This window comes from Filicampus tigris, chromosome 10 (genome assembly GCF_054856515.1).
Source record: "Filicampus tigris isolate MCC_2025a chromosome 10, RoL_Ftig_1.0, whole genome shotgun sequence".
Taxonomy (NCBI): Eukaryota; Metazoa; Chordata; class Actinopteri; order Syngnathiformes; family Syngnathidae; genus Filicampus; species Filicampus tigris.
Genome location: NC_141226.1, coordinates 22,595,156 through 22,619,846, shown reverse-complemented (window position 1 = coordinate 22,619,846; position 24,691 = coordinate 22,595,156). Strand labels below are relative to the sequence as shown.

The 24,691-nt window shown below is 42.6% G+C and overlaps 1 protein-coding gene across 2 annotated transcripts; it reads left to right on the top strand.

Moving 5' to 3' along the window:
- The first annotated feature begins 328 nt into the window (after window positions 1-328).
- LOC147141377 (uncharacterized) lies at window positions 329-24,449 on the top strand. 2 transcript variants are annotated; one of them, XM_086043002.1, is made up of 6 exons: window positions 329-347; window positions 976-1,076; window positions 2,601-2,917; window positions 21,691-21,755; window positions 22,402-22,615; window positions 22,751-24,449. In XM_086043002.1, exons 3-6 carry the CDS (start codon window positions 2,821-2,823, stop codon window positions 23,239-23,241), a joined length of 867 nt encoding a protein of 288 aa, XP_085899128.1. In that variant the 5' UTR covers window positions 329-347; window positions 976-1,076; window positions 2,601-2,820; the 3' UTR covers window positions 23,242-24,449. The 2 variants fall into 2 exon arrangements, with proteins under 2 accessions (XP_085899128.1, XP_085899127.1); XM_086043001.1 differs by lacking the exon at window positions 329-347 and adding an exon at window positions 359-898.
- The last annotated feature ends 242 nt before the right edge of the window (window positions 24,450-24,691 follow it).

Genomic DNA, 24,691 nt, shown 5'->3' with positions numbered 1-24,691 from the left:
CCCCCCCTTTTTTTTTTTTTAGAACATTACAGCGTTCCCACATAGAACATATAATGAGTAAGCGTCGAGAAATTTTACTCATTTGTACTTTTAGTCATTAGCTACTAAATTCAATTCACATCGTAATTAGAGGAACATAGTTTTGGTGAATGGCATTTACAAACTGTAATATACATGTATTTTGTAAGGCTTTTTAAAAATATTCTCAGGTAACGACCAATCACGGCTCAGCTTCAGAAAACAGGTCAGCCGTGATTGGTCGTTACCTGAGCAGTTGTGATGTCATATTCAGTCGACAGAACAAAAAATTGACAAAATGGCCGCCCCTCGAAGATGCCGAAAAACGGGTGGATTAACTCTTATTCCACAAATGCAATATTGATCAGAATGCCTTGTTTCAACCAGTGGGCTTGCATAGAACATATTCTTGATAAAAAATGTGTATGTTGACTTCTGCTTGAACGTCCACGCAGGTGAATCTGGGCCACTTGGGGCAATGTTGAATGAACGCCGCACGCTTGTCCTCAGTGACAATCACTCCCCATCCCTGCCTGCCTCTTTTCGCCTCTCTCCTCCCCCTGAGGAACAACAAGACACATGAGCTATGCGTGCGCGAGGGAGTGAGTGAGAAAGAAGTCACAACAGCTTGAGGAGCGACCGGCGCGCTCCATTTTTACTCTGACAGGCGGAGCGGCGCGCTCTTTTTTTTTTTTTTTTTTTTTTTTTCTAAAGCGCACAGCCAACACCACCGGGAGCCATTCGAGGAACACTTCGCTTCACTTTCCTTCACAGCGTGCGCGACCTTCTCACGGAGCAGCACAGACACTCAGCATTGGATACTTACCTGGGAGAAGCCTTTTAAATCCTCCCAAAGTCATCAGGCGGCCGGATTGGTTTAGTGCGTAAAAGAATTACGCGCGGACTTTTCACTTCTCTGGAAGCTTTTTAAATTTATTTTTCTAATCAACTCCCCAGACCGAGTTTGAAGAGCGGCCTCATTAAAGACGAAGACTGAGAGTTTTGCGTATGTTGTGAGACTTTCCCCCTCCACGCTGCTTGGAGGCAGGACTGAACAGGTTAGTGGGAGCTTTGAAGGAGAAAAACTGGCTTCATCACATGAAACATGCTTGTTGGATGTGAGTCAGCACAGAGGCAGCAACAGAAGCAAATTGAGGACAAATATTTAGTACATGTCTGAGTGTATGCGCGCGTGTGTGTGCGTCCTCCACGTTGTGGCTTTATTTCCGTCAAGGCAAACAAACTGCAATTAGATTGAATATAGGCTGCAAGCTGCACTGTGTTGTTAACTTTATTTCTCGCCCATCCGGCCTCGTATTGCAATTTTTATAGCGCAGAATTCTTGAAATAACTAAGATGCGGTATCTTTTATAGACAACGCTTGTTTACATCACTTTTTAGTTTGTTGTTTTTTTTTTTTTTAAGACCGTGTCAATCAATCAAAATATTTGATATATGGCCGGTCAAAGGGTCTGCAAGTATGTGACAAATAGCAATGTGGTGTAATTGATGTTCTGCTGTCAATTTGCTGTTTCTGGCTGTTTTCTAAAAGAACGACAGAAATGCTGTAATGACCATGTATCATTATTCGTAATAGCAACAAAGCTAATGATCTCGCTAGACTTTTGAACTTTTCAGCGCACCCCCATTTATCACGGGGGATACATCCCAGATGCAAACACGTGATAGGTGAGGAGCCTATGAACATTTTTGAACGTCATTTTTTTTCTCCAATTCCCACATGCTTCAAACACACGTAAACTCATTAAAACGCTTAGTTTCACGAAGACACACATTTTAAAAGAATTCCTTGGCACCGGTTCTCATGCTCTTGCTGTCAAGAAATGGAAGACGATCATATAACATCACTTTGAGGAAATGAAAAGACATGCTCGCACACTTCTCCCAGTTGACGTTATGTATAAACCTGACACATACAAGAAAATGCTATTCAACGTTGTATATTTAAACGCCAAAATGTTCTGCCAAATCATATGATTAAAAAAAATGCGCTAGCTTAATGCTAACCAATAAAGTGATACTATAAACCTGCTGCTTTCACACACATACTCACAGGCATTTTATCTGCTTTGTAGGAACGACAACTATTAATGCAGATTAGTTGGGGACCTTCTTTGCCTCTTTTTCTTACTTTGTTTTTGCGTCCTTCTTTTGCTTTTATTGTGCTGCTATCTTCCAGTAGAGCTCAGTGCTGCCTGACAAATTGTGGCATAACACGGTACTACACGGAAGGTGCACAACTCTAAATTCGGACTTGGAAAAATGATCGCTTAATGACCTTAACTGCGACGTAGCAGGTATTCACTCTACTTGGTTTTAAAGTCACGCTAAAGTGCAAAGAAATATCTTTAATACATTTGAGCTTTCAGAGACAAAGAATTGTTGACTCAAGTTCTACATTTTACACGTTTTTGGCTCTTCAAAAATGTTATATGTCTTTTAAGAATTTCCGTGCAAATCTTAAGTCTGGGTGATGGATCCCGCAAACCGCGAATCACATCAAATCGTTTGTGCTGAATAATACAAAACTCCAAAAAAGTTTTCATGTGGCCGTTGTCCAGGGAGGGCCGAGATTGCGCGAGGCTTTGAGCGGCGGGCGGAGGCCAAGGCGGGAGACCGGCCGCAGAAAGAGGTCCTGGGGTGGGCGGAAGAAGAGGAGGAGGAGGAGGAGGAGGAGGTGCCTCCAGCCGTCCCCTGCACGCAGATGGAGTCGTCACGTTTGCTGGAGAGGAGACAGTCAGCCCGGAGCTCCCGCACGCTGTGACGACAAGGCGCTAAAAGATGACGCGGTGCCGTGGATGGACAAGTCCATCGGTGACCCGGCGGGGGGCGCCCGCCCTTCCCGACCTGCCGCCCGCGCGCCTCTGCACGTCAGCCGGTAAGGCAAAGCGTTACGTTTGTGTCAGCATGTTGCCACGGTGATTCGATGACAGCATTCCTGATCATCAGGAGCTGTTTTTCTGTTTTCTCGCCGCTGCTGAGAGCTGTCATTTGTCACCGTGTGTTTGCTGTGACAACACTGGCTCATGTTGGATGGCTTTTTCATACTGTGTTGCTTTCACCTGCCAGCTGGTTCGCTCGGCGCAGGGCGGGTCGATGTAACCTGGAGTCAACATTTACGGGCCTGAATTTAGGGTTTATTTGAAAGTCTGTGTGAAAGGTGAAGCAGAGGGGGAGGATGCTGAAAGCGTTTGTGAAGTTTAGACTGGTGAGACGGCTTAAGAGGAACGGTGGCTGCCAGGGCGTCTTCCAGTGCGGCCCCCTTTTATTGGCTGGAAGCCGACATACTGTCCAATCAGAAGAACTTCTGTTGCTGGTCTTTCGGATCGTGCTGGTTTTAGACCAGTGATTCTAAAAGTGTGATATTAGTACCGGTTGTAGCGCATAGGCTTCAGGTAGGGGTAATTAAAAGAATGACTGCCTCTGCTTGATTGTATTTAGCTTTAATGTGCAATTAGGGACGTAACGATTCACTCAAGCCCCGATTCAATTTGATTTTCGATTTTCAGTTCCCGATTTTCGATTCGATTCGAATTTTTTTAAATTGCGACCGTGCTTGTCTCTGTGCAGTGGTGTGGTTCTGCAGCCATCCACAAACGCAATAGGCAATGAAGTTTGGCGCAAAAGCATAATGTGATCGACACATTCAAAATGCGCTATGCATCTGGAATGGAAAAAAAGGTTTGTAAAGGCATCATTTTCGATTTTTCGATTAATCGGGCGAATCGATTTTAAACTGCTTTTCGATTAATCGCTACATCTATGTGTAATATATTATAATTGAAGCATTACTAAGGTATTGTTTTTTTCCGATAACGTTCTGTGCGTAATTTTAAAATGGCTTTCGATGATATTAAATGTATCCATTTGGTCATGATGGTGGTAGTTGAAGAGCCAAGTATTTGGTACTTGGTGTTAAAAATTTGAGAACCACTGAGATTGATAATTCAAATGTTTTTTTTTTCCTTCAACTTTCGTCTAAAAAAAAAAAAAAAAAAGCCCCCCCTCCACCAAAATGCATCTTGGCTTTTATTCAGTTTTATTTATTGATTATTTTTTTAATTGAAACAAATATATTTCCTAATAAAAACATATCAATCCATATCTCAGAATGCTATGATCTTTTTTTATATATAAAATAAACATTTTTAAAATGAAAAAAAAATGGAAGAAAATCTCAAAAATATCGCCCCCCCCCTTTTTATGCTGACTGTTCGACTGATTGGAGGCAAAAAGAAACCACAGAGGTTCAAAATTTTGAGGACTGAAGTGGCTTTATATTATAGACAAAACTGAGAACAACAATATTCAAGTACTGCTTGCTTTCTCACTTATGTGCACACAGACACACACACGCAGACACACAGAGCAGCAGACACACACCGTCCGATACCAGCGCAGGGATCAGGCGCACTTGAAGTGACTTAATCTTGATGTGTTTTGACAAAGCAGAATTCACTGGAGTGTCGCTTCATCCTCACATGAAACTGTTTTGATCGTGTCGGCTTCCTGAGCTGCTGGCTGTGAGCCCGACGTGACCCTTTCTTTTGATTTCAAACCTCAATGGATGTGATCCCACTCCAAACATAAACATAACGTCACAAACATATGTTTATACGAGAACCGCTGAAATTGACGATATGGAGTCAATCAAAGGCACTTTAAACGATGGCAGGTGTGTGCTGACTCCAAGTTTATATGAGTTTGAACGTGAAAATTGGTTAATTCTGAACCCAGCCACATCCCATTTATAAGAGGGTGTGCACATTTGTGCAACCATATTCCCATTGTTTTTTTCTGACCCACCTCCAGGTCACATTCATGATGTATTTTTTTTTTTTTTTAATGATTTATATTCATGTATATGACAAAAACCCGGCATTTGGCCAGGGGTGTGTGGACTTTTTCTAACATCTGCACTGAAGGTATGCGCTTTTTTATGATATTACATCATTTATGGGAAATTATTTTTTTGTGTGGGGGGAGGCGGATGAGGGGCGGGGTTGCTCACAAAATCAACGGGACCCCGACAGACCCGACGTGAGAGTGAGGACTCGCTCAGACTTGTCACACTCGGCCGTCACACTGCCACAGCTTTCACTTCCTGTGGTCAAAGGTCACGGGGGGGGGTCGCCGGCCCGCCAGCGTGCTTCTGGGTGACGTGACGTCTGCTTTGTTTTAACTGGCGTGAGGCTTTACGAGACTTTTGTTGCCATTAAGTGTCGTTTTGCTCGTCGGGCCACTTGGAGGCTTGCCATTAAATTGACAAAATGATGTAGCGCCTCATAAATGTTATATCTTTAATACATCTCGTCCACATAACTGTGGCACTTACATCTGGAGCAGTTTGGAATGAATGTTTTTCTAACAATGTGACAAAAACTGTATTTAAAAAAAAAAAAAAAAAAAAAAAAATGGAAATAAATTTCATCATATCCACCAGAGGCGCATTATAAAGAGATATGTCATATTTTTGCCAGTGGAACCGTTTTGCTCTGATCCACCAATCAGATGGCACAAAGAGGCTGACAATAGGCGAATTCAAAACCTGATTGGTTACAAATTGGTAACATACTGCAAGTGACATAGGTCAGCACGGGGCAGATGAGATTAACGTGGCAACACAAAGAAGCTGAAATCTTATTGGACAAAAAAAAAAAACACTCCACATATGCGTACCTCTAAGCAACCGTTACGGAATATTTCAAGACTTTACCAGCCTTCTTTCGGTTTCGCAGATTTTTTTTTTTTTTTTTGGTTTTTTTTCCCACACTGACTTGAAGAAAACTTCATTTACAGAAACCAACCTCTCAGGTTGCGTAATCAGCTACAACAGGCCAGGAAACGGACCCAAAGGGACGTCAACATCAATTATCGGAGGCCCTTATTAAATATTATGACATGCGCTTTTGGACCAAGATGTGATATATTCCTGCAGACAGGTGCCTGACACAGTCCGCTGGTGGGGGCGTGGGGGGGGGGGGGATTTTCTTTGCGCGCCCCTCTATAAATGTACGGAATTTCCGTCCGTTTTGCATGTAAGATTGATAGCGGCAGTGCACATTTGAGCTACAGCGATTGCCACGTCTCTTGCAAGGTCGCCAAGCTTCCCTGTCAGTCATTTTACTCAAATAACTCGTAAATCGATCCATTTAGCTTTAACGCTTGCCCTCATTAGGGTGGCAGGGCGACTCGTAGCCGGAGAGGTGGACTGGAATGGAATGGAGCCCAAATAGTCTGTTAGTGTACTTCACTTGCCCCTGCGTGGTAGGAAATGATCCATTTTCATGCCATCGGTCAGGAAATGATCATTCCTGAACTAGAAAGAATGTATCTTTGCTCCACCTATCTATGCCAGTGACGTATAAGTGACGGACAGAAAAGTGACATGCTCCTGATGTTTGTGTTTGATGTCATTGTGATTGGTGAGGTCATGACTTGAAACTGAAAATAAAAAACGGATTTTTTGATTTTTTTTTTTTTTTTTTAATTTGTTGTATATACAGTAGGCCTATACAGGAAAAACAAAATGTCAGTGTTTTAGTGACCATAGATACCAAGACTAATGGGTTTACATTCAAGAAAATAACATGATTTCAATTTAATGGCATAAAAGAAACATTTTTGGGGGGGCATCCCGATCCCACAACCAGATTGTCATACTTGTACTGTTTTTGTTTGTTTTGTTTTTTTTGTCACAAACGTAGCTATATTCAGTATTACGGTAGTCCATGTTGTGATCACGCGACTATAATGAGTCAATCAAACCGTTTGTTTACGAAACAGATTTGATGAGGTATGGTTGACTCATCAAACAGTTTTTTTTTTGTTTTTTTTTTTTAACGAATGGACAGCCCGGCACAAAACCGTTGTCTTATATATTGTGAGACCGTGGAATTCATGAAAAGCGACAAGCGTCACTTCTAAACAAATTTTGAACCGCAGCTTTTGATCACCCAGTAAGCCATTTCTTGGTGGCTGTATCTCATCACTATGGGTTAGTTTTTACCCCTTGTTTGGATCAAAATCTTGACCAAATGTGCTGGGTTAAATCCGCAACCCAATGCACCGGGTATGAATATCCCAGCATTGGCTCCGCCCCTTTTTCTATTTTACCCCATTTGGGTTACTTAAATTCTGACCCAGCAGTTTTAAGAGGGTTCATTTATGGTATATGTCTTTTTTTTTTTTTTTTCATGGGCAACAAAACATCTTTTTTTTTGAGTTTCGAACCTTGGCCGTGAGAAAAGCTTTACAAACCGAACCCCTCCGAGTTTGAATGGAATGTCCCCGCGGTATAGAAGCGTAGCGGTCCACAGCAGTGACAAACTTCGGACCCACACTTTGCTAATAACCGTGACGAAATCAAATATACATCCGTTAAAATGACGGACGGTCTTTGGGGGCTATAATGAGATAGCGGCATGCTCGGGGGGGCCCGATGTGCGGCGTTACTCGGTGCGCTGAGAGAGATTGATTACGCAACGCCGAGTGCCACAGGGCAACTTCAATCTGGAAGTGCTTAAAGTTCGTGGCGAGCCGCACTGACGACTTGGGGGCAAATTGAAGGAGGCGTGATCCGACATAAAGGAATTTCAATTTGTTCAACGGATTCCTTGGGACAAACGCTTCCCATGCTGTCGTCGGAGAGCTCGCCGGCTTTTGTGGCGCTGGACAATCTTGACCAAGAATGCCCGGGGAAATGATTCCCCTTCTCCCGAGCTCTGATCTGGAGTTGTTTAGTCGTCGCGGAGCACTTTGACTCCTCCAAGTTCAAACGGATTCAATAATTCCGAGCAAGGCAGCAGTTAATCCTTTCGGAACATGAAATGAACTCCCGCCTTTATCGTCAGATCGCCTTCCTTAGAACAACTTTTCCTGAAAATAGTGAAGAATGTTAACTAGGGTGTTTGTGTGTGTGTGTGTGTGGGTGTTTTTTTTTTTTTTATGCATACAATAAGATGTATTCTGGCGAAATTAGCAGGTCCCGTTCATTAATCATAGCGTCTGCGGGCTGCTTTGAAGCATCGGGCCGGGTCATTAGAGCCAGCCTGTCTGGGGCGCGAGCGGGCGACGCGGAAACACTTTGGAGACTTCTGGTGCACCCAGACACAAGACACACTCATAATGATCGCAGTGTGTGTGTGTGTGTGTGTGTGTGTGTGTGTGTGTGTGTGTGTGTTACTTTTCTCAGCGCGGGCTTAATTTAGAGAAATAACAACGAGAGTACAAAAAGGTCAAGCTGGAAAGGAGTTAGCGTATGTGTGTCATGACTAGATCACCTTTCACAACACTGTGTTTGTTTAAACCGCAGCTTTTGTCGCAGATTTTTCACCGATCACGGTTTGTGAGTTTTTACTCGGGACCAACTGATTAATTAACTTGGACATTTTTTTTTTTCTTGCGAATTTTTAATTTTTTTTTTTTTCCTACAAATTTTTTTGTATTTTTAAAAAATTTTTTTACGCATTACACACAAGACAAAGATAATGACATGGAAACGTTCCCCCCAAATAAATTATTAAAATTTGGCCGATTTTTCTGTCTGTAAAGTAAAACAAGGGGACAAAATATTGTAAAACACACAAATGCTGTTCATGTAATTCATATCTTTATTGTTGTAAGTGTGAAGGGATCTCGTTCATAACCCGAGGACCGCCTGTATTATTATTATTATTATGTATTTATAATTAATAATAGTATATAATATGTCATTCTTACTTCACAAATGGAATATTTGATTAGAATACTCTGATTAGAATATATATATATATATATATATGTATATATATATATATATATATATATATATATATATATATATATGTTATTTTATTTTTTTTCCAGTTGTTGATGGGTCTGAAATACTAATGGGGGTTCAAAGTTACGTTTGTTTATTATTTTATTTTTTTTTAAAGCGTAAGGTGTAAGGACGAAAACAACAAAGAAAAGTGATGCGGACCCGAGCTGCAAGTGTGTTTTCCGTCTTTTGTTGGCCTCTCTCTCTCTCTCTCTCGAAGCCTTTAAAGCGGGACCCCCACCTCCTTCACGAGCACCGGAAAGAGGAAATCTTTCCCTCTGATCATCTCTCCCACACGTCCAAAATGTGTTCCCATTTAAGGTGAGGATCAGCCGAGCGCTCTCTGTGTGGCTTCCTTTTAAAAGCAACTCAATCAGGCAGGAATTCAGGTTATTGGGGTCAGGGACGCGGTGAGGCTGCCTCCATGAAACACGGAGAAGAGAACACCGAGGAGACACGTTTGTCATGTCGGTAGGACATCTTCACCTCGGCGCTCACGGGGGGACGCATCCCGTCTCCTTATATCTGATCCAAGTCTCGTTGTCTGCATGTGTTGAACGACCAAAAATTTGCTGTACTCGACTATAATGTGATGAAATTTGAGTTGAAGTCGGTTCATCGATGATGTCACTGAGATCTTTCAGCACCGTCCAGCGGGCCCCGATTTTCTGGGTGCCACAGACCAGTTTCACATAAAGACATTTTGATGGACCGGCATGGAAACAAGTTTAAAAAGTGATTCAAACTCACCATTATGCTTAATGTAGTTGTTGTAATTAGTGGGAGTCCTGCGCATTTTTCTCTTCAACAAGTTGAATCTAAAAAATAATCGTATTTTCCGGACTATTAGCCGCTACTCCCCCCCCCCATATTTTCCAGACTATAAGCCGCTACTTTCCCCCCCCATATTTTCCAGACTATAAGTCGCTATTTCTTTCATAGGTTTTCAACCATGCGGCTTCTATAAAAGTGCGGCCATTCTGTGGATTTTTCTCTAACCGGAATAAGAATCAAAACTACGAAAAAAATCAATGCAAAGAAGAAGAACGCTACTTTTTCTTTAGCGGATAGATCACAGAAGACAAATTACAAACAGTTCATTATTTTCCAATCCTCATCCCTTCATCACGGGATTGTATTGATGACACCATTAACAGGACGTGACTGCAGGTGGGCGAGTTCAACAGGCGAGGGCGCTATGCACTAGGCGTTGCATTGGGTGGTATGCGGACGTAGAGCAATAAAAGGTGGATGTTGAGTGACAAACTGGAGCGTGTATAAAGGTGCGGCTTATAGTCCAGAAAATCGTACATCTCTTTTTACATCGAGTTGCCATCCGCAGAAGTTGAAAAAAGTAACAAGCCTATTTTGACAAAGCAAGAAGTAGAAACTGTTTTGTAAATGTAAAAGGGCATCTACCTGACAAATCTACTTGAAGAGGGGAAGTCAACGCAAACATTTTTTTTCTTCTCAAGAATATGTTCTATGCAAGCCCGCTAGTTGAACCAAGAAATTCCGATAAATATTGCGTTTGTGGAATAAGTGTTGATCCACTCGTTTTTAGCTATCTCTGGCGGCGGCCATTTTGTCTTCTGTCGACTGCTCACAACGACCAATCACGGCTCAGATTCAGAAAACAGGTCATCTGTGATTGGTGACATTTTGCTGCTTCATTTATATCCCACAAACGCAAAATTAAATCAGAATGCCGTGTTTCAACTAGTGGGCCTGCTGGGAACATATTCTTGAAAGAAAAAAAAAATGTTTGGTTTGACTTCCTCCTTTAAGTACTGTAACCAAGTATCTGTATTCAATTACTTCCCATCACTGGTAATTAGTGCTAACTGCATACTAGCATAACTTTCCAGTGACCCCGCAAGCTTAATCTTGTCGAATCCGTTGCCGAGTAGGAAGTTACTGCTGATGTGGAAAATCCTACAGCGGGGTCATTAGAATTCCAGAGCTTGCGAGGAGCCCTTTTCTCTCCTCACTTGGCACTTTTTCTACCGCTTTAACCTCCATTCCTTTCGCTAAAAATAACATTGTGCTCACTTGTTGCCAATAAGAAGTACGATAAGGCAGCAATAACTGCCTTTATCAGTATCTAATGTTCTCCTTGCACAAACAAAGAGTTGTCTGTACATTCATAAATTAAGCAGGATTCTACATTTCATTCTACGTTTCATTTATCCAATTTGGTTCAATTGGCCTGGAAATGATTATATCTTGACTAAAATAATGTATCTTTTTTTTTTTTTTTTCCAATTTTACTTTTAGTTTTTCCATTCCATTTTGCAACAAACCACTCCCCATTTTTGCCACCTCCCTGATAGAGTTGGATGGGGCACTGTTTGTTTTATTGGTCGTGCGCATCGTTGAGAAGCCGACAACAGTTAGGACATCGTTATAATTTTATTCATAATTGAAAATATATTGAGATAAGGAGCGTTTCAATATTCCAGACACGGAGGAGGTTAACGCCCCAATGTTTGGATCAACCGGTCTAAAAAATAGAAAAGCCATTCCCCGGCTGTAAACTACGATAACCGCCATAAACGTCCAGCTTTTGAGAACTGCCTGGCAGCAGTGGATGCTACATACCTGCAATGATGACAGGGTGCAGCACGGAATGTATGGTTGTGGAAAAAAAAAGGAGTGAAGCGTATGCACGAAGGGGAGCTCATAGCATAAAGAGAATACGATTGCGCATTTTTTTTTGTTTTTCACCTCATTAACCTTATTATGCGCTTCCAAATTATTGTAACAGCGAGGCAACTCCCTCGATATTTACTGGAAAATGAGACCAGAGACGAAACGCTCAGTTTCAGGCCTGTGGTTTGTCTGTAAATACGATTATGTCGTTAAGAGCTGTAAACAACATGAAAACTAAAGACCTTCCTAGAGAAAACAAAAAAAAAAAAATCAAATATTAGCCACAGTGCAAACATTTGTCCTGAAGAAGAACTGTTGTGCAAACAGACATCAAAGTAAGACAACAGCCGCCGACTGTTTGCATTTTGAGAGTTGAGAGAATGAGTCATTCTTTATGGAGGATAAAGAATATATGCCTGCTTACTTGATGTGTTCAAATATTCGTTGACTGAAGCGTCACAACACAGATGCCACGTGGGTGTTGTTTATGTGCGCCTGTTTCGGTCTAGAACCGCCACTGCACGCAACCTCTACTCTGATCCATCTCACTTTTTCAATACAAAAATGGAAACCGGGATTTTGGAACATTTGCTTATACACTTGAATTTCCCCAAGTGAGCCGCTGTTCATGTTAGTAAGAAAATGACGGCAAGTGCCACAACATCTATCAAAGATTTTCTTAAAAAAAAAAAAAAGTTTTGTCCCTCTCAAAAAAAGTCATCCAGTTTGTAGCTCCAGGTGTCTTCGAGTACTGAGCTGACATGTTTAAAGCCGTGTGTGTTTTACAGTGCCTACCGCCCCCCCCCTAAAAAAAAAAGAAAATCCCGTCGGAGCACCTTTTGGCAACATGAAGCTCCACGTGTGAACGCTGCCCCACTTCAAACGCCCTTGTTCGCCTCATTCGTGGCCACGAAAGAACCATTAGACCATTTTTGCTCTCTGGAGCGCTTTGGTGGGGAGGCAAGGCAGCAGGAAACCACTAATCACTTACTCAGGTTCCTCATCAGGCACCCAATATGTTTTCCCTAATTGGAACTTCGAAATGAAGTCCAGGTTGTATTGTCTGACTTGAGGCCAAGCTTCGAATGTGTTCTGGCCCTCCTAAATCTGCCACTAGTTAACTACAAGTATTCACAAGCCAGTAATCGCGCAGATAATCACCACAGTGTGACATAAAATGCATCTTAAAACGCTCTAATAAATATTTTCATGACTCCACGGAGAAATATGAGCGCTTCCTCGGCTCGGCGGAGTGTTTACCACTCTTAATGTTCTTGTTTTTTTACGGCATGCAATTTCAGGTCGCCGTTTTGAAAATCTGCTGTCCGCAAGCGCCGCTAAGTGAGCCAGATGTTTTCCCAGGGACGCAAAACAGAATTAAGAAAGGAGAGTTAAGTCCAGCAGGTGGTCAGAAACGACTCAGAATAAATCCCCGGACGCATGAATGAGCGGCTGACGTTAGCCATGTCGCCGAGCTGCTCCCAAGCACGACAATAAATCTTTTTTCGTACAAGCTTTCAATGCAACGGGGTCGAGCGCAGACCTCCGCCGAGGCCGAACAACGATACGGTGCGACTCTGAGGTCAAACCCAATCCGCTGCGTTCTTACGATGACGAGTGACAAAGACCAAATACGGAGTTTCCCGACCGTTTTTTTTTTTTTTTTTGCCGAGGCATGTATTTTACATTAGCCGCACACACCCAAAACAAAAAAAAAGTCACAAAAACACACGGTTTGCGGTGGTGCTCTGGGATACAAGTGACCCGACGTATGTTTACTGAGTAAACCCAAGAATATTTTTTGTGTATTTAAAACAGCTAATCAACTGTCTAAAGAAAGGCCCCGCTAGCTTAATGCTAACGCTAATTAGCATCTCTTTTGCGATGCTTTAAAGCAACACTGGGCAAGTATTCCACCTTAATACATTTTTTTCACAACTCTTTTTGATGAAACATTGGCACTACCGCTTTTGGCCACATGGTGCCGCCATTATCAACAAAAACTGACAAATGACACGGTGTTGCTTTTAAAGGACTGAAACCAAATGGTTCAGCAACAAAATGTAGACAAACGATATAATAGTCATGTACTCTTTGTCCTTTCCATAGAAGGACTAATCTTATTCCTGGGCTCAGCGAGTAGTTGAGATATTATGAATATTATGATATTGTTTAATCTAGTTAAATACGTCATTACTGTATATTTATTGATCAAGTACAATATTATGGAGTGCTATTTTCTCCTCATTAAAATACACTCTACAACAATTATTGTTTTTTGGAACGTACGGAACGCACGTACATTTTTAGCCTACGTTTTACCCAAATACGGCCAAACGACGTTACCAAAACATTGGGATGACGTTACCGACAGGTTCGAATGATTTTATCAACCCTTTCGACCGAATTTGCGGTATGTTCGGATGACATAACCCAGTCGAAAATTGTTTACTCCACCGCTGGCAGTTCCCCGCCTCCGCGGGAACAGATTAATGGCCCGTCCATTCATTTCAACGGGGAAAGACGCTTTGAGCTGTGATGTGGCGAGACCTGAGCAATCATCTAAAGTACATTCTTACTGCCCGTCCAAGTGTTCGACTTGGCCGAGGTCAGAGTGCATGGCTCGACCATCGCCCAGGTGCGAGTTTTCTCAGCTCTTGCAAAGACACCGGGACCCAAACGCCGTCAGATCCACTTTGGAGCCACTCGCAGCCTCTATGACTTGTGACACGTTAGTCCTCACAGCTCAGCACGCTTCGCCTCCACATATGTTACCCCCCCCTACCGCCCGACTCGACCCCCCAGCTTTTTACTTTCTCCGAAAGAATGAGATGTTGTTAGAGGCTTAATAAAAGCTCCAGGTGGGAGACGTGCAGAGTGGGGACTTGGACCCCGGGGTGGCGGGGGCGTTGAGTGGGGGGGGGGGGGGGGGTTCACACACAAAGATAGCCTCCATTCCTCACCATCCTCCTCCAGGCTCGCTAGTGTCCGCACCTCTGATTACCATGAGCCCCCTGCCCCGGTGTGTGAGAGAAATTGGCAGAGACACGGTGTGTGTGTGTGTGTGGCGAGTGCTCGTGGGTGTGTGTGTGTGTGTGTGTGTTTTGAGTGGGGCCGCACATGTCCATCTGCACGGGACCCGCTATCTGTTTCTCATTTTGGCACAGCCCGCCGCGCTTTTCAAGCAGTGACAGAACCCCGAGTGGAAAGTGGCACTAACGAGCAATTACATCCCGCCTGCCCGCCCGGGATTATGGGATTGCAGTCTGACTGGCCTTCAGTCCGCAATCGCAATTTCACATTCCCTTTGCTACTCCGATTTAGCTTTATCTCTCCTCTCATTCAGAGCTTCAATTAGCTTCCCCCCCCCCCCAACTCCTGCTTCCCCTGGACAATAACCTATTCTCTCGTTTTAATTCCCCTTATCGTACGATTACCTCCAACGCAATTATTATCTTTTTTTTTTTTTTTTTTTTCTCCTTTCATAGTCGTGGACTTTGTGTTGACGAAGGATGAATTTAATATGGAATGCACGGTACTGGCGAGAAGTCGAAGGATGTTAATGACCTTTTTCAGAGGCACGTCAAGCAGGATTATGCAAAAAAAAAAAAAAAAAAAACACCCATCTAGGTAGTATGCTGACTAGGGAGAAAAAAACAAGTATTCTCTAGTTTTCATTCTTATACGATTACCTACTACACAATTACCATACAGTATTATCTTTTCTTTTTTCCCCTTGCAGTGAGTAAAACTGTGAACTTTGCGTCAACGTTTAAGACCTGCTACGACTATTCCTACTCCTCCTGTGTACATTTGAAAGCAGAAGAGTAGGAAGTATTTTAAGGCAAATCTCATTTTTACTGACGAGAAAGGGACCCATGAATGTCTCAATCCTCTTCAATCCTGCTTTTCAGGCCTACAGAAAGCGAAGGCTCTATTTTATAACGTACATCTTAGCCCATGATTATTTACATCATGAGTTTATTAGTTTGAAAAAAAAAAAACTATGTGATTTGTTTACTGTCAACACATAGAGGAATCAGTACACTGTTACATGTTTTTAAATGAGTTTAAAGACTCATGCCGGATGGCAAGTACGTCACTGGGTGCCGTGTTAAAACGATTAAAGTTTGCAGTCGGAATCGCTGACGGAAGCCCGTTTAAAATCAGAGGCGGGCCGGCCTACCGGCTAAAAAAAAGGTGAACGACGGACGATTGAAGGGTACCCATGCTGCAGACGGATGACGAATAACAAAAGCGCAATTTTTTTGTAAAATGTCCAGCTCTGCTAGAAACCGTGCGGATTAAACAGTTGCCCGTTTTCACGTCAAATTTCATCATGCTACGCTACCAAATCCATATTGATTAAAGAAAAAAACCAACATAATATTATGTCATGTAATCCTCACCAGAAAAAAAACATATTTTATCGAGAAAAAAAAAGTATTCTTGTGAGAACAAAGTCGTATTTTTCCTAAAGACAATTCTGTAGTCCAAGTCAAAGTTTAACGAGGTAAGAGAGTTGTATTCTATTAAGTGAATTTTGAAAATACAACTCCTTTTATTCTGGCCTTTATTCCTTTAAAAAAAAAAAAATAGAACTGTATTTTTGAAAATACGACTTTACATCTGTCATAATTTCATTCTAGGGAAAAAAAACCCGGTATTGATACATATTTCACAATCATATCAGAGCTTTTCATTGGCCCAAAGCTAAGGTAAGGAGCACTCATTGCTTCATTTGATATATCTTATTGGTGCTCGTCCCATTTGTAGGTGTCCACTTTCTTAACCAATAATAATAACCCAAGCTTTCCAACCACTGCGTCAATCAACATGATACAGGTAATCATTCATACGGATTGAAATAAATTAATTTGAGGCACTTTGGCGTAACATCCTGGTCACGTCTAAATTGATTAGAAAAAAACAAAAAAACAACAACAACACAATGCATCTATTCTACCGTGCGCAAAGCTGCCGAGCATACGCTCACATTGTGCGTTTTTTTAGGGACCCCCCCCCCCCCCCCGCCACGGATGGTCGGGTGTCTGGTAGTGATCAGGCAGCTCTCCCGGTGTTCTGCCTCTCCCACATCTCCTCTTACACTGCAGGTGTGTTTTATTGAGCCAGCAGTGATTTACTGTACTGCTGCAATCAGGCACCATGTTAGTGACAGGTTAACCCTGGAGGTCATTTTGCGTACGTGCACGCGCTCGCTGCACACAAGCATTATTTTGTCCCTAATAAAGGGTCATTATGAGAGAAGCTTGGTGAAACGGGAGAGATGCTGGTGCTGTTTTTCTTTCTTTTTTTTTTTTCTTTTTCTCAAACAAGGTGAGAGGTTTATAGAGAGTGTCGGCAAGAGGCCAGCTCCAAGCATGTAACAGTATACAGTAGGCACCCGCATCTTTAATCGCAAACACATTTAGCTGACCTCTCGTTGGTTGCAAAATGCAGCTGGTAGAAATTGCATTCATGATTATGACAAGCAAATGATTTAGGAGCCCCATTTGAATCTTGCCGACTTGTCGATCGTCACATTTTTGAGACTGCGCACACAAATGGAAATGGAAAGGCTTTCGTAGTCTACTATGAAACTGAATGTTCTTGGGCTGATTTACGCGCTGTGTAAAAAAAAAAAAAAAAAAAAAAAAAAAAAAAATGCAAATCAGCCAGACATTTTTCGACAATATAAAAATCGTCGGTATCCAGGCACATTTTTAAAATAAAGTCTAGTTAAACATAAATATTGGGAGCCAGGTGATTTGATTTCATGCAACCAATTGAGCAAATAAAATAATAATAGTAATTTCATCCACCATTTTTTTCAGTGTAGGTGTAACTTTTTAGACTCTTCAGAAGGAATTTAGGAATTTTACACCCCCAAAAAAAGATTGGTTGAATTTACTCCATTTTATTTTGTGAAGTGGTTGCACAAAATACAATCATCTGTGCCCAGAGATATTTTTAAAGTAGCCGCTTAAAAAAAAAAAAATCTGTCTGAATTCAGATGATTTCATTTCGTGCAACCACTTGACGAAATAAAATGTTGTAAAGGATGCACAGCATTTTTTTTCAGCGTAGTTTACTTTCTCGCACGAAAATTATGGACTTCTTTTTTTTCCCACTCTAACACTAATCAAAACTAATTCAACTGGAGGGGGAAAAAAAGAAGTTAAGACAAAATAAAAGCTAATTATGATTTGAAGAAAATACTAACCTATTATAACCCTGGTCACGACAGCTACATTCTAAAATTCCGCGAGTTAACATGCAGCGCTTTGCTAGTTGTACTAGTAGCGTGTCGATGTCAACTAGTGCAGTTGTCCAAATGGCAAGTTAAAGTTGTCCTACTGCTAGCGTGCAGAAATGTCACGCATTCATGCTAGGAAAGCAGTCCATGTACTAGTAATGTCTTAATCGAGATGACAAAGAGCACACTAGTGCCTCGACCTGAAGCTGCACATCAAGGATAGCGAATAAACGGCTTTCCGTCCTCTCTCCTCACCCCCCTCAACGCATCTCTGAAAAGGCTGCAGGCGCGGGGGGCTGTAAACAGCTCCAGAGTGCCAAGGTGAAATGAACCAGCGGACGGGCCCCCGTAGACTCGCAGCGCAGTCATCTAAAAGAGAGGCTAAGCGCTGCCAGCTGTGGCGTTAGGAAGCCCCAGAATGGGACGTGACCCGCAAATGAAGGCCCGCGCGCCGCTGACCCCTCCGAGCCATCCCGCCTCACGCCGCTGTCAGATTTCCCACCTTGACATTGAATGACTCCTTTATAAAGTCACTCAAAATCCACAAAAATCGAACTATTTCTAAATGTCATCGTGTCAAAAAAATCCAAGTCACGTATGTGAATTTTTACGCCTGAGTGGGGACGGTGTTTGGGGGGGTTTAATACAGTCCAGTGAACTGTCTGTGTTTCCACCGCATTTGCAGAAACATACACCTGTTGGCCTTTTAAGGGTCACGGGGGGGGGGGACTTTCGAAACACTAAAAGTGTCTAAGTCATCTATAGGTTTATTTTTACAGGGCAGTTCGGATGGTTTGAAACTGTCCCAAGGACTGGTTTTGTTCCCACCGTATTTGCACAGGTTCCCACTGAAAACATGCACCTGTTGCGCCTTTGAAGTGTCACGGGGGGAGTCTTGAAACAGTGAAACGGCACAGCAGGTTAGACCTGCAGAATCAAGTACTTGCAATGTAGAAATATTCAAATAGAAATAAACAAAGAATCCATTTATTGGACCAAGAGATATGAACGGGGGGTCATAAACTCCTCAGTTATCAGAGCTGACATTTCAGTGACTGAGATTATGGCAGACAGAGGCTTGAGTTGAGAGTAATTGTTTTTCCCCCAAAACAAGTGGTGTAAAAATACACTTTAATTCTACTCGTAGATTAAGGATTAGTCATCTATTATCAATGTTAGGCAGGCTATCAAAGCGATTTGAGAAGATATGTACTTCCTAAAAGCGACTGATGGATATGGATTTTTTTTTTTGTTTGTTTTTTTTTGAGGCCACTGCCAGTTTTTGGCGGAAACAAAAATCACTGATTACCGATTAATTATGATATAATGTAATGAAATAATGTTTTCTGCATATAATGTAGTTAAAAATGCTTTAACCCTTTGTCATATCTGTGTACGTGTGTCATATTCAAGACATTTATTTTCATTTATGTTGCCCTTTTTAAAAACATTTTTAAACAATCCGCGACTTTAGTTTGTGTGTAAAATAGTGCCATCGGGTAAAGTCCTTGCGCAACTTGCATTGATTACCTAAGCATTGCTCGTTAAAAGTAAAATTGACTTTGTTTTGAATGACAGGTCCATAGAATGACCTTATCAACAAATGTCATTAAGGATCCATTTATGGTATAGATTTCTGCGTAAATAATCACGAGACCAGTATTACTTGTGTGTAACTGCTGTCAATGATTTAGAGTGCATAAAACTAAAAACATCATTTTAGCCGATGTTTGAAGGGCCATAACCGGCCGATTAATCGGCTGGGCCCTACTTCGTAATACAAAACAATTTTATTCATATAGCGCATTTCATAACAGCTAGAGCTGTAACAAAGCACTTTTTTCCGTTGTCCTTGGGCCGAACCGGCCGTGTTGTGAGGAGGAAAGCCGCACGGGATTGAATTCGTTCAATAATGGCAAAAGTGCGACCGTGTTGTTCTTCCGTGTCATTGTCCCAACCGCTGGGACTGTTTGCGGTTGGGAATTAAATACTACCGGTACACGCAATGAAGGATACTTTATTATAGTCATGCTGCTGGGGCCAAAGTTGCACTAAGTGGCTTTGAGATGGTCAAAGTGGCTTACCGGAAGCACTTTGGGAGTAACGTGATCCTCTCGTCATCACAGGAGTTCCAGACCCACATGCGATAGATGGTAACCCACAGTAAAAAAAAAACATATCAAAAGGGTTTTAAAAGTACAAATTATCTGCAAATACATTTTTGTTTCGATAGTTTGTTAATATATCGATTTATTTTGTCGATTTATCGATGAATCAGATTCCATGCCTTTGTGTTCAAAAACACTCACTCATAGAGGATGATGACTTCTAAAAAGTAGACTCTAAAAACAGTTTTGGTTAAAAATAACAATTTTGTGTCCAAAAAAAAAGACCAATCCATTACTTGGGTCAACTTGACCCAACTTTCTGGGTTGTTTTGCAGAAAACAAAATGGGCCGTTTTGTACAAAACAACCCCAAAATTTGGGCTGTTTTGTACAAAATCGGGTCAAATTGACCCAATTTGTAGATCGGTCCATTTTTAACCCAACATTGTGTTGTTTTTAACCCAACTGTTTTTAGAGTGTAGAACTTGACACAAACACTGCGTAGCACAATTTTTGTTCGAGTTAGTCTGACAGCTGATCTTAATTCACTTTTGGATGCTGAATCCAAAACGGATGTCAGTTTTTCTCACGTCAGCTATTTGAGCTACATGACCCCGATTTCTTTTTAAAAAATTAAATAAATGTGTTTGTTTGGAAATAAAATACTAAGATGGAATAGTAAGAAGCTTTGAAAACTAGAAAAAAAAAAAAAAAAAAAAGCATTAAATGAAATAGAACTTACAATGGCATGCGCATGGTTACAAGGTGAAGAGAAAAGCCAGCACTAATGCGCTTAATCCCTACTACGCTAGCTTTCTTTTTGCAGCTATCGATAGTACTGACCTACTGGGAGCCGCACACACCTCTCACCTCTCTCAATTGTGACTGCACAAACAAGTTGCCACTTAGCTGTGGATGAGTCCAAAGTCTTACTGCAACTATTCCCTGGAATTTTGCTCATCCGGGAAGCTGTACGAAAAAAAAATTGACTTGCTAGCACAAAAAAAAAAAAAAAGAAAAAAAACTGACAGCAATTTTGGAATCAGCATGCCAATTTTTGTATTGATCAGCACAACTCAGATCTTTTTTTTTTTTTTTTTCTCAAAATTATTCTCCAGTTGGGGCGCCGTACGATTGCACTAAAAAGAGTTGTGAATGAGTTGTCAACCTCTGACCTTGACCTTAACACCAATAGTGTCACGTACAAGACAGATGAGCGAGCTGGACCTTTCCTGACACCTGATGCGCTGACCTCTTCTGACATTTGTGAGGAGGCGGTTGGGGGGGGGGGCAACAAAGGAACCCGATGACCTCGTGTTACGGGACGGGCGGCGGGCTCCATCCTCCGCGCCGCACGTACTATATATAAACATCTGCATCCGTGACACCTCTTATCACCTGTCCTGCATGTCTGGGGCTTTTTCGGCCGGGACCTCCATGAAGCCAAGTCGGCTCGGGAATAACTCGTGAAGAATGCTTTTGACAAGGATATCGCAGATGTTGCCTTTTGTTTGGGACTGTTTGCATGGATGTAAGAAGCGACAAGCCAACACTAGCTGCAAGAAAACAGCGGGCCTTTATTAAGGACTAACAAAGGGTGTCCTCGGGCATGCAGGACGTGATTTATTTGACACGTCCCCTTTTGCAAAGGGGATTATTTTTTGTTGTTTTTTTTTTTTTACACAGAATCTGAAGCGTTGTGTGAATGTAAAATCACCATATTGCCCGCATGTTGTGCTTTTAGTTTATGTTAGTGTTTTCAAAGGAGAAGGAAAGTTGACAAAGTGGAGCCTTGTTCTCACATTCCTCCCTTCCTCTTTTTCTTATTGCATCCAGGTGGGACTCGATGGAGGAATCGGAGGAAGGCGAGACCAGAAACGACCTCTATGATGTTGGCGGAGGTGAGTCAGCTAGTCAAGTCAAGTTTCGCGACTTTGATCGAGCCCAGGCTAGGGCTGGGCGATTATCAAAAAAAAAAAAAAAAAAAATCAGGAATATCATGAATATTCATTGATTTCAAAACTCAATATGCATTCATCACCAAAAGCTCAACTTTCAATATAACTTGAAAGAACAACCAGAAAATACATTTGTTGCAAAGTAAAGTAATACTATGTTAAAATAATAGCAATTTGGATATCATTTGGATAGTTTATTAATATCGATTTATCGATTATTCAGAGTCCATCCCTTTATTCAAAAACACATAGAGGCTGATGACTCCTCAAAAGTAAACTCTAAAAACAGTTTGGTTAAAAATAACACAATTTTGGGTTAAAAAAAAAAAAAGGTATATATATATATATATATATATATATATATATATATGTATGTATTAGGGGTATGGATCTTTTCCATTAAAGATGATGGGTTAATATCTGGAAATATTATAAAGTGGAATGATTTGATTGTGTTAGATTTTTAAAACCGATTTTCCGATTGAAATCATTTTTGTGCCACACACATCATGCAGGGAAACGCACGTTTTGTTGCTAAACCATTCTAAAAACCAACAGCGGAGACGTTCCTCTCACGTGTCTCCCGTAGGCGCTGCTGTGGGTGCTCCTGTTTGTGTTGCCTCCGGTCGACGGCGCTCACGTTAACGACGCCGGTGCTGTCGCTGCGGGTGTGGACTCGGAACACGCGGCGGGCCTGCTGGGAGGCCAGGAGGAGCGACAACTTCCTGTCCCGTCAGGAGTGATGGGGGACGAGGAGCGGGAAGACGATGACTACCCTTACTCTCCTTGGCATCCTCTGTATGGTAATAAACATTTGCTAAGCGAACAAACGGCTAAGTCGGCAACACCATCAGCTGGCGACGATGGATGAATATTGACGGAATTCATTAAACGCACGTGCGTCTCTAGTTCAAGCCGCATCCGTTTGTCCTTTTCAGACCCTTCTGTTGTCGACGAAGCGGACGACCACCCGAGCGCTCGGTGGGCGGGCCGCACGGCACGTTCCTCGGACCCCTCGGAACCTCAACCGAAAGGCTCGCCTAAGAAAAAGAGGAAGAAGAAAGCAAAGGGCGACGACGCGGCGAAGGCGGACGGAAGAGGCCGAGGCAAAAACAAGCAGAGCGGCCGCGACTGCCGCGTGGAGAAGCGAGAGATGAAAGTCCGCGATCTGGGCCTGGGCTTCGACTCGGACGAGATCGTCCTCTTCAAGTATTGCGTGGGCTCCTGCCACTCTTCCAGGACTAACTACGACCTGGCGCTGAAAGCCCTGCTGCAGAACGGCTCGCTGCCGCGGCGCACCGCCCGCAAGGTCAGCAACCACCCGTGTTGCCGGCCCGAGCGCTACGAGCCCGTGTCCTTCATGGACGCTCAGACCAAGTGGAAGACCATCCAGTTCTTATCCGCCGCCAGCTGCATCTGTATGGGCTGAAAGGACACGTTCCTCGAACGCACGGGGAAGGCGTTCCAAAAATGCGGCAAATACCGATGAAGCAGGAAGTGATGGAGCCACTTCCTGTTTTGCTTTTTGCCCGTGGTGGAGGACGAGGTCTGGGTGCCGCCCATGACTAGGCCGGTGTTTCCCAACCTTTATTGAGCCGAGCCACTTCTTTTTGAAATGGAAAAAAAAAAAAAAAATCTCACCAAATGCGGTACCTTCTGCCTTCTTGTGGAAGAACATTCCATTGTTCTGCCTGTCACTACGCGTCGCCGGCAAAGACGGACGAAGGAAGACACGGAACGGCAGTGGTCGTGAATGACGCGTTCAAAATAAAACGGTATAATTTTCCCACGGCGCTCCCGATGATCTCTCGCAGCACGCTGGTTGGGAATCACTGGACTAGGGGAAGGCAGAAATGTTAGACAGTGGACTAGCGCGCCGACGATGGAAGACAAAGAGCCTACGAGCGCGTGGACCTTGAGCTTGAAATGGAGTAAATGCTCAAAACTGCTTTCCACGGGAGGCCACGGCGGAGCACCAGCCTGGATTTGTTGTTGCGAGCCGACACTCTCACTCAATCGCGCATGTCGCAGACTCACGCGGCGCGGCGACGTGAGCGGGACTGCTTTGATTTGGAGCACACGTCGCCACCCCGAAGTCTGAGGGACTCAAGCGACGGCGCGAGCGGCGAGCGTTTGCAAACAGACGGCGCTCAAATGTTCAATATTTACTACTCGCAGAGATGTCAGCTCTTCCCAGAAGTTCAATAACAAGTAAATGGGTTCAATGTTCAAGTGAGCTCAGCCAAATGGATGCCATGCATCTTCACGTATTACTGTATAAAAGTAAAATATATTTATTTCTGATAAATTATTTATTTATTATAGCTTCGTACGAGAGCTGTTTTATTCCACTCTGTATCGTAGATGTATATCTATTTATTGCCCAATGTCAGATTTCACATTATTTCCGCCCCCCCCCCCCCAATTCACAATGTACATACTTCAGAAAGGTGCTGAATCTCGTTTCACAGTAGTCCGTTTCCTAAAAAAAAAAGAAGGCAGACCGTGTAGCTGATGCAAGGGCTCACTTCTGGATTTGTTTTTGTGAAAACAACACCTTGATAAAAACTGTCACCGCAAACCGACGTCCAGTGGAATGACATTGTGTGCATAATAAAATATCATTGCTTAAAAGTGCCTCACACACTTGAGCCCGATGATTGATTGAACAGAACACTGAGTCACCGACTTGAACAACTACAATGGAATTATAATTCCATATGTACACATGAGTCTCTTAATGAAGTCAACCCAAGCGTATTTTTTTTCAAGAATATGTATACAAGTTGAAACAAGGCATTCTGATAATTATTGCATTTGTGTTCATCCACCCGTTTTTTGTCATCTCCGGGGGCGGCCATTTTGTCACTTGTGTCGAC

What these genes read in the sequence shown, in the direction of transcription:
- LOC147141377 (XM_086043002.1), top strand. Translation starts at nt 2,821, where the DNA reads ATGACGCGGTGCCGTGGATGGACAAGTCCATCGGTGACCCGGCGGGGG. An exon ending in GCGCCTCTGCACGTCAGCCG is followed by an intron (nt 2,918 to 21,690) that starts GTAAGGCAAAGC and finishes TATTGCATCCAG; the next exon opens with GTGGGACTCGATGGAGGAAT. An exon ending in CCTCTATGATGTTGGCGGAG is followed by an intron (nt 21,756 to 22,401) that starts GTGAGTCAGCTA and finishes TGTCTCCCGTAG; the next exon opens with GCGCTGCTGTGGGTGCTCCT.